The 10,690-nt window shown below is 38.2% G+C and overlaps 1 protein-coding gene across 1 annotated transcript in view; it reads left to right on the top strand.

The window, feature by feature from the left end:
* CHP1 (calcineurin like EF-hand protein 1) overlaps positions 1-10,690 on the top strand; it is a 59,865-nt gene that overhangs the window by 9,022 nt on the left and 40,153 nt on the right. Inside the window, exon 2 of the mRNA XM_007940427.2 lies at positions 6,689-6,761. Coding sequence (XP_007938618.1) covers positions 6,689-6,761 — 73 coding nt within the window. The remainder of the gene's footprint in view (positions 1-6,688; positions 6,762-10,690) is intronic.

The raw sequence follows: 10,690 nt of genomic DNA, 5'->3' as shown, positions 1-10,690 counted from the left end.
TTTATGGAAGCAGACTGCCTCATCTTTCTTCCACGGAGCAGCTGGTGGGTTCAAACCACCAGCCTTTTGGTTAGCAGCCAAATGCCTTAACCACTGCTCCACTAGAGCTTCTTACTCATGAATACAGATTTATTTATTTTTCTGGTGTGTCATGTGGTAATGGGGAGGGAGTTGAACAGGTTTAGGAAGTATGTTTTATGGACTGGTGAGGTTTTGTTTGTTTGATAGGGTATACTGATAGAACTAGTGTGGGTATCTCTATGGTTCCAATGAAGAGCACAAGCCTGGTAAAAGCAATTGCATGGGAACAATTCCCTGGGCTACAGTTTCTGTGGAAGTTCAGATTCAGACTGTTAATGCCTCAAAATGTTAAGACCTCTTCATGGCCCCCACCTGCCATAGCACCTAAAGTTCTGTCACTATAGTTGACTCTTTGGGGTTATGTTGACTATTGAGTTGCAAGTATCTAGTATAACTAACACTATTAGCTGGTTTGGGGTTAAATAATTTATAAAACAACAACTGCCTCTTTCACATTTCTGCATTTTCATAAATTAAAGCTCATTTGAATAAAACATGTAATTAGGCAGATAGGTTACAAAAGTCTTGGGCATTTCTGTAATCTCCACTCTTAGTTTACTTTATGGAAACAATATCCTGATTGCTAATATCTTAAAACCTCTTCCTTATTTTTTTAATAGCCACTTAATCTATGAGAAATAATTCGTGCCAACTGAACAGTAATGAGTACCAAACCAAAAACCAAACTCATTGCCATTGAGTTGGTTCCAACTCATAGTGACCCTCATTGGGTTTCCAAGGCTGTAAATCTTTATGGAAGCAGACTGCCTCATCTTTCTTCCACGGAGCAGCTGGTGGGTTCAAACCACCAGCCTTTTGGTTAGCAGCCAAATGCCTTAACCACTACTCCACTAGAGCTTCTTACTCATGAATACTTTTCTAGTTGTAGCCCAACATTTTATGCTCATTTATTGTTGGAAAGGGGTAAAAAACCAACCACTTGTCATATTAAAAAGGAGCTCTGGTGGTGTAGTAGTTAAGACAGTTGGCTGCTGACCAAAAGGTTGGTGGTTTGAACCTACCAGCTGCTCCATGGAAGAAAGAGAGGCAGTCTGCTTCCATAAAGACTTGGAAACCCAATGGGGGTTGCTATGAGTTAGAATCAATTTGATGGCAGTGAGTTTGGGGTTTTTTTTGGTAGTGGTTAAAGCATGTAGCTGCTAACCAAAAGGTCAATGGTTTGAACCCACCAGCTACTCTGCAGGGAAAGACATAGCAGTCTGCTTCCATAAAGCTATATAGCCATGGAAACCCTATGGGGCAGTTCTGCTCTGTACTATAGGTGCAGTGTGAGTCAGAATTGAGTCAGTGGCACTCCACCACCTGCTAAGTTCCCTGCTTGTGAGGGAAGAAAAGAAAGACACAAAATGTTATACAAAGTAGTGATTAAGTGCACTATAAGCAGCAAACATTACATAGAAAAGAAAGAATTTAGATTATAATGTGAAGGCAAATTTTTTGTGACTTGGATTATCAGATGCAAGAATGCAGGCTCCCCTACCCAACTTTTTATAACATGAAAATGTTGTAAGAATAATATAATAAACACCTTTTAATATGTAAGTTCCCTGAGAGGTTAAGTGGCTCTTGAAGACATTGATTTCTTGTACAGGAGGAAGTGGGGGAAATATTGGGGTGTAATGTGTTCAGGAAGAATAGTTAGGGGTACAGCCTTGAACTACTCAATCTTTTATCCAGGGCCACTTTTGGTATATATTACCTAAGTTATCAATCTGTTCTTCTGCATTGAGACTTAGGTTAGAGGCAAGAACAAAAGAAATTCTTTTTTTTTTTTAAATTATGGTACAAACATGTAACAAAACATTTGTCATTTCAACATTTTTTACATGTATAATTCAGTGGCATTAATTATGTTTATCATGTTGTGTAACCACCACTACTATCTGCTCCCAAATTTTTTTGTCACCTTTAACATTGCCCCCTACAGCACTCCTTTCCTCCTCCCTCCTGCCTCTGGTAACCACTAATAAACTTTGGTTTCTATACACTTGCCAAAATAACTTATTTCTGACTCTCTTTTTGTTTTTGTTCTTCTGTTTGTCATTCCTCCTTGGTGTCTGGGCTTCTCTGCAATGCCTTCCTCCTCTGAGCAGGAGGCAGTGATGATAGAAAGATTTGTAGTGGGGAAAGTTTGTAGAATCTTTTAAATAATCTTCCAACATTATAAAATAATAATTTGCCCACCAGTAGAGAAAAAGACAGCTTCATTAAGGACATACCTGTGTGCACAGCCTTTTCTGAGAATAACCGTGAACTCCTGAGGCTTCCGTTGGGTTACCAAGAAAGGTTCAGGTTTTTGACACCTGTCCTGATGGCTTTGTGCCTTCTGGTGAGAATCATTTACTGAAGACATATCCTGCTTTAATTTGTAGCAGTTCTAATAACTTCCTGCATATGAGTTGTGCAGGCACCTTATAGGTGGATTGGGATTGTTCTGAGCACTACACTTTTAAGGGCTGCTTTTTCATTTGGATTAAGCATCTAACTCAAAGCTTGCTGGCTTTCCTTTTCTTTCTCTTTCTCTTCCTTTGTTAACAAAGTACCTAGTTACAGTATCATTATGGCATTGGTTCTGGAATTTAGGATATAAGTTCATATATGACATACTGAATAATACTGAAAGTTGACATTTGATTGTACATTTTCCTACTGTTTTCTACATATCACAGTTTGTCCTAAAGATAGCAGTTCTGTGGTTGTTTTGGCTACTTATCTACTTATTTTTAACATACTGGTAAATTATGAACTCAAGCAGTCATAAAATGATTTTTTTTCTTCCGAAATAGAAATAGAAAATTCTCATGGAATCCAGACTTTCTGTAGTCAAGGGGACTGGATGAACCCCTGAAACTACTGGTCTGAGATAATCTTTAAAATTTAAACAAAAAATATCCCCTGAACTCTTGTTAAAACCAAATAATACTTTAGCTTAACTAGCAAAAAATGTCTACCTCAAGCATGCTCTGTTAAGGACTATCTATATGGGATCAAAGGTACTCTGGTGATGCAGTAAGTAAGGCTATTTGGGGTATGGTGCCATACCAATAGTTATTAAGGGAATTTTAAAAATCATAGGTTCAGTACTTTATTACAGATCATCTAGATTAGGAAAATGTCTGATGATGCTACATTTGTTAGGTGAAAGAATTGGACTAGGTGATAATGTTTCTTCTGATTTTAAATTTCTATAAATCTTTGTACACACATAGGGAATTTCTGAAAGGATACAAGAGACTGAGAATAGTGTTTGTTCTGGCAAAGGGGCCAGGAATCTGGATGTTAGGGAGACTTGATCATAGATTCATTTTTTTGTACTATTTGCATTTTTGTCATATGCATAGATTGTTTTCTAAATTAAAAAAACTAATATAAGAGGAGATGAAATTATGTTTTCCTTAAAGAAAAGTAATCTGAAATATATAATACACTGAAAATGATCCAGTGGACTAAAAATACAGTCATTGAAAATAATTAAGTCTCCAAAGCAATATAGAAAAGCTGTGAATTAACAAGTAAACTATTAACAAATAAACTATTACGTGTTCAAATGACTGATATTGCATGGTATATGAAGAGACAAAAACAATGTTGAGATTGTGAGTAAATTTTATTTTTTCAAAATGTTTTTTTAAAAAACAAAACAGTCATTTGTTAACTGACTTATTTTTTGTTAAACTGAAGGGAACTTTAGAACAGCCTTTGGGGCCAGAGGCCAGAGCCAGGGTGAACTGGTCAGATTCCTAACCAAATTGGTTGTAACTGGCAGAGTCCAGAGGAAAATGAAGATTTAATTAGTGCAGCAGTAAAACTGTACCTTCAGGCCCATGATGTAAGGATAATGGCAATAATATCTAACCTGGGGTGTTTCCCGTGTTGGCCAAACACTTTGCCAAGCATTTTGTTTTCTTTTTTAAAATTACATTTTGTTGTTGAAAATATATACAACAAAGTATATACGAATTCAACAATTTCTACATGTGCCATTTAGTGACATTGATTACATTCTCTAAGTTGTCGCAGTCGTTCTCACCTTCCTTTCTGAGTTGTTCTTCCCTCATTAATATAAACTCACTGCCCCCTAATGTTCCTGTCTAATCTGAGTTGCTGTCACTTTGATCCCAATAAGAAACCAAACTAAATTCACTGCTATCAGTCGATTCTAACTCATAGTGACCCCCCCATTGGGTTTCCAAGGCTGTAAATCTTTACGGAATTAGATTGGCCCATCTTCCTCATGTGGTGCAGCTGGTGGATTTGAACCATTGACCTTCTGATTAGCAGCCAAATGCCTTGCTTACTGCATCACCAGAGTACCTTTGATCCCATATAGATAGTCCTTAACAGAGCATGCTCAAGGTAGACATTTTTTGCTAGTTAAGCTAAAGTATTAATTTGGTTTTAACAAGAGTTCAGGGGATATTTTTTGTTTAAATTTTAAAGATTATCTCAGACCAGTAGTTTCAGGGGTTCATCCAGTCCCCTTGGCTACAGAAAGTCTGGATTCCATGAGAATTTGAAAAGCTGTTCTGCATTTTCTCCCTTTTGATCAAAATTCTTCTATGGAATCTTTGATCAAATGTTCTGTAAGGGTAGCCTAGCACCATCCAGTTCTTCTGGTCTCATGGCAAAGGAGGCATATAGCCACACATTCCATATCCTCCTAGTATTCTTGACTTTCCTTCTTCCTCTTTTGTAGGCAAATAGAGACCAGTTGTCACAGGCACTTTACTTTTATCAGCTATATTAGACCACCTCACAACCTCATTCATTTCCCCTATCTAGTCAACATGGTGCTTCAGTGGTGTCTCACATGTACTCAGAGTTACCTGACTCTCACAAGAATGTAGTCTTTTTAGTGAGCCTTTCACACCCACCTGGCTGGCTTCAGGGTCCACAGCTACTTCCTTAGTAGTTGGACCTCGGTGGCTCTGCCCTCTGTGTGAATAAAGGTGGTTCTGGCACCCTCTCTGCTTTCTGATCTCCTTAGAGGGCCAGAACAGAACAGAGCTGAGCTTCCAGGATGAAACCTAACGCTGAAGAATTCACAGCCACACCTAGTGTCCGCTTACCTCAACTTCTGTGCCTTTCTCAACTTCTCCTGTTTGCCCTGTTTACTTTATCCTGTTGTTCCTAAGGTTGCAACTAGATTTTTATATTTGGAGCTGGGGGAGAAAGACAGCTATTAGAACAACTTCAGCTACCCCCTTAAACCTCCAAAGGTATGCTGAAGACAAAGTCCACACTTGTCACACCTTTTTTGGCTGTTGTCTTTTTTCCTTTGATAACTTTTTTTTTTCCTTCTTACCTTAAATCTGCCCGGAGACTAAGCTACTTCCCAGAAATCCTTCTTTTGCGTTTTCAAAATATTGTGTACCTGTGGTTATTATCCTATTTTAATTGTCAACTTATGCTTGAGATCACAAAGTTTATCCAAAATGAGGAGCAAAGTAGCTTTCTTGTAGATGTCATTTGGTGTTAACCTGGTCATTTTACAAATTGCGTCATTTGCAACCTTGGAATCAGTTCCTTTACTGGAAATTAAGTGGGGCTCATGCAATCACAGAAAAGAGGTTGTCCCAAGGCTGTGGTGATCTTTTACCCAAGTGATCAGTTCTGAGGGAAAAGAGAAAGCCTTTAATACAGTGGTACAGGAGTAAACCGTGTTTTAAAAGTAGACTCTGTTTGACATGGTCCAGTGTTTAATTTAGGACACATTACCTACACAGCAGGGCCAACCTGAAACATCAAACTGATTAATAGGCGTGTGTTTTTGATCAAAGTATGCATTTTCATAGCCTGTAAGACAGAGCACTGAAATGTAAAATTTTCAGTTTCCTTTTATTTTTATTTTTTAAATTGTGCTTTGGGTGCAAATTTACAGAGAAGATTTGTTTTACATTCAACAATTCATGTACATTTGATCTCACACCCCATTACCATCCCTGACCATAACAAACTTCTTCTCCCATCCCTGTGACTACCTTCTCCCTGAGCCCTTCTTAACTATACACTTCTGTCAGTTTCCTTTTAACTAAATTTGACTTTGTTTTGTTAAATCTTAGAGTTCAGGTGGCTTAATGGTTGAAACCTACCACAACTAACCAAAAGGGGTGCAGTTAGAACCTACCAGCTGATCCATAGAAGAAAGATGGGGCAATCTGCTTCTACATGAGCAGTCAGCTTCCTTAAAGATTTACCACCTTAGAAATCCTATAGGGACAATTGTAACCTGCCCTGTAGGGGCGCTATGAGTCAGAATCGATTTGATAGCAATGGGTTTGTTTTGGTTAAACCTTAATAGGCTGGCACTTAACACAGTTGTAGGCCAGACTTCAGTATAGGGGTCCATTCTGATTGCTCTTGAGTTACTTTTATTTTGTCACTCCTTTCATTCTTTAGCTTTTAAATGGTTTCCTTTGACACTGTAGAGATGGGTTAGAGTGGAAATTTCCCCCATTTTACCCTCTTTGAAGTATTGAATGGTGGGCTGGGGCCACAAGGGCGCCTGACTTCTGAAGGGCCACACTGGGATTCTATTTGAGGGGAGGGCTCCTTCCTTAACCGGGACTAATTCTGTGTTCTTCAGTTTCACACAGTCAGATCACCCGCCTCTACAGCCGATTCACCAGCCTGGACAAAGGAGAGAACGGGACTCTCAGGTAGGCAGTGGCTTTCTTTACTTTCTGACAGAAACCAGAAATTCTGGCAATGTCTAAATAGGACCTTTATCACAGAGGCAGACAGCATAGGCATCCAATACACAGAGGGCAGGGACTATTTCTTCACTGGTCTATTGCATCGTAGATCCACAAGGGAATTAAATAAGCAGGGCAGTGACATTAAATTTGACACTAGTTGCTTGCTGTTTTTTTCACAACTCCCTTTAGTTTGGGTGGCCACTGTTCTGGTCTTAGGAAAGTACTTTCCAAGAATTTAAGCTCTACCTGCTTGTGTTTTATTCTTATCACAATGCTTTCCAAATATACTGGTTTTTACAAAGTTGATTCACAGCAATCCAGGTAGTCTAAGATGCTTTTTGGTTTTTTTGGCCCTCTCTCCTCTCCTTTCCTAACTCAGCGCACAATCCTAGAATATAGTTTATAAGCTTTGGACCCTAGGGTACAATATAATTTTATTTATTTTGTTGTTAAAAGTATACACACCAGTTCAATTCAGCAGTTTCCACATGTACCATTTAGTGACACAGATTACATTTTTTGAGTTGTATATCCATTCTCACCTTCCTTTCTGTGTTGTTCCTACTCCATTAACATAAATTTACTGTAAGGTTTCCATCTAATCTTTTGAGTTGCTATTGTCACTTTGGTCCCATATGGATCTTGAAAGAGCACAGTGCTCAGGGCATACATTTTTTACTGTTTAAGCTGAGCTGTTTGGTTTTAAGAAGCGTTCAGGGGATATTTTTGGTTTAAAGTTTAAAGATTTTCTCAGGGCAGTAGTTTCAGGGATTCAACCAACCTTCATGGCTCCAGAAAAGTGTGGAGTCCAAGAGAATCTGAAATTCTATTCCCCGGCAAAGGAAGCAATTGTTCATGGAGGCAATTAGCCATACTTTCCATATCCTCCTCCTGTTCCTGACTCTCCTTCTTCCTCTGTTGCTTCAGGTGAATAGAGGTAAATTGTTGTGCCTTGGAAGCCCGCTTGTAAGCTTTTAAGACCCCAGGCACTACACAACAAACTAGGAGGCAGAACAGAAGCACTGTTTAGTTTAGTGTTTACATTATTAAGCCAGTTAACTGGGATGTCCCAGGAAACCATGATCCTAAACTTCCAAAGCAAGAAACCAAATCCCATAAGGTTTTTGGTTATACATAAGCAGCCTCAGCAGCTGCTATTTATTTATTTTTGTTACTGTTATAAATATATTTATCACACAACTTTTGCCAATTCATCTTTTTAACAGGTGTACAACTTACTGACAATAATAGCAATAACCAGCAGTGCAGCTCTGCCCTTAGTCAATGCAATATTTCTATAACTTCCCCCTCTCCCCTGCCCCTAGTAACCACTAGTTTTTCTCTATATACTTGTTTTTCTTGTCTTTTTACATAAGTGAGGTCATACAGTATTTATTCTTTTGTATTGACTTATTTCACTCAGCATAATGTCTTCAAGCTTCATCCATATTGTAGCATGCATCAAGACTTCATTTCTCCTATTTACTGAATAATACTGCGTTGTATGTATGTATGTACCATATTTTGTTTATCCATGTATCTGTTAATGATCATTTAGGTTGTTTCTACCTTTTGGCTATTGTGAATAATGTTGCAATGTACATTGATATACAGGTCTCTGAGTCTCTGCTTTCAAGTCTTTGGGGTATATACCAAGGCATGGAATACTGGGTCATAGGGTAGTTGTAAAGAGTTGATGCTTTTTTGAATTATGGTGTTGGCAAAGAAAACTGAAAGTATCATGGACTGCCAGAAGAGTGAACAAATCTGTCCTGGAGGAAGTGCAGCCAGAATGCTCCTTGAAAGTGAGAATGGCCAGACTTTGTCTCACATATTTTGATCATGTTGTCAGAAGGGACCATTCCCTGGAAAAGGATATCATGCTTGGTAAAGTGGAAGGTCAGCGAAAAAGGGGAAGACCCTCAACAAGATTGTTTGACACAGGGGCTATATTAATAGGCTCAAGTATAGCAATGATTGTGAGGATGGCTCACCACCAGGCAGAGTTTGGTTCTGCTGTACATACAGTTGCTATGAGTGGGAGGCAACTCGATGGCACCTAATAACAACAGTGTGTCAGTTCTATTTTTAGGTTTTGGTGGAACTGCCACATTGTTTTCCAAAATGATTGTACCATTTTGCATTCCTACCAGTAATGGTTAAGGGTTCCAATTTCCCCACATCCTCACCAGTTATGTTATTTTCTTTCTTTCTTTTTTTCAGTCTTAGCCATCCTAGTGGGAGCAAAATGGTATCTCCTTGTGGTTTTGATTTGCATCTCTGTGATTAGCTGATGATGCTGAGCATCTTTTCATGTGTTTGGCAGCCATTTCAGTGTTCTCTTTGGTGAAATGTCTACTCAAGTCCTTTGCCCGTTTTATGATTGCATTATTTGTCTTTTTGTTGTTAAGTTGTCAAAGTTTTACATATATTTTGGTTATTAGATTCTAGTTAGATAGATGATTTCTGAAGATATTTTCCCAATCTTAGTTTATCTTTTTACTTTTTTTTTAATTCCTTTTTACTTGAGATTTGGGTGAAAGTTTACTGAGCAAATTGGTTTTCCATTCATTAATACATACACATTTTGTTTTGTGACATTCATTGCAACCCCCACCATTTCCTTTTGTCCTTCTTTCCTATCCCTTCCTTGCTTCTTTGCTTTTTATCCCTGGGCAAATGCTGTCCTTTTGATCTCATATGATTGATTATTCTAATGAGTGTGTACCTGCCTGATATTACTGTTCACTTTATAGGCCTGTCTGGCTGAAAGTTGATTGATAGGGGTGAGTTTAGGTCCAGGCTTGAAGGGTGTGTAAGGTCTATAATCTCAGGGGTGGTAAAGTTTTTCTGTGAACAAAAGTTCTTAGTTTTTATGAGGTCCTGTTTATTTGTCTTGTCTTTTGCTGTTGGTGCTTTTGTTATTACATTAGATAACCCATTGTTGAAAGTTAGGCCTGACAGCATTGCCTGTGTTTATTATTCTAAGAATTTTATGGTCTTAATTTGTACATTTAAGTCCTTAATTCTTTTTTTGAGGGGGTCAATGCAATTTTTTTTTTTTTTTTGCACTGTTCCCTCCCCTCCCTTCCCACCCCTAGCAACCAACAAAGAAAGTTTCCCTTCATATATAAACCTTTCCTTGACCCTCCATAACAACAAACTAATACTATATTTGTCCTTCTCTGATTAACTTATTTCTCTCAGCGTGACATCCTCCAAGTTCATCCATATTATGCAGTGTTTTGCAGACTCTGCATTATTCTTTAGTGCTGCATAGCATTCCATTATGTGTATGTACCATAGTTTGGTCGTCCATTCTTCCACTGTAAATCTTGGAAATAACACCCTTGCCAGATATGTAATTATCGACAAACATGAATTTGTTGCTGTCATTTTTGTTAGGTGCTTTTTCGTGGTGTTGATTTCTTTGTTCCATATAATTTTGTATGCTATAATTTTGTTTTGTTTATGAATCGTGTTATCACTTCCTTCATTGCTACTGTTTTAGTATTTGCTGAGTATTTATGCTGGTCCTCTTTTTTGATGTGAAGGTTTATCATTTTTCTTTGAGGTTGCCCTGTGATTTTCTTCCCAAGTTTAGAGCAGTCCATTCTATCCTGTAGTTGTCTTGACTTCCCTACCTCCTAGAAGTTCTGTAACAACACAGTTTTTTCCCTCTTTCTGGTTTGTAGTTGTCGTCATTTGTCAATTGATGTCTCTGGTTCCCCGTTTACAATCTTGTAGGCTTCTTTACTTTGGATACTTCCATAGCTGGGTTGGTTTCTGGGTTATATCATCATGTGTGTTAATGGTAAGTTGTTGTTGGCTGTTGTTGATTCTCTGTCCAAGGACTCCCTTTAGCATCTCTTGTAAGGTTGGTCTGGTTT

This window comes from Orycteropus afer, unplaced genomic scaffold (assembly GCF_000298275.1).
Source record: "Orycteropus afer afer isolate SDZICR_OR568_19922 unplaced genomic scaffold, OryAfe1.0 scaffold00068, whole genome shotgun sequence".
In the NCBI taxonomy this organism is placed as follows: domain Eukaryota; kingdom Metazoa; phylum Chordata; class Mammalia; order Tubulidentata; family Orycteropodidae; genus Orycteropus; species Orycteropus afer.
This window is presented reverse-complemented; position numbering and strand designations above follow the sequence as displayed.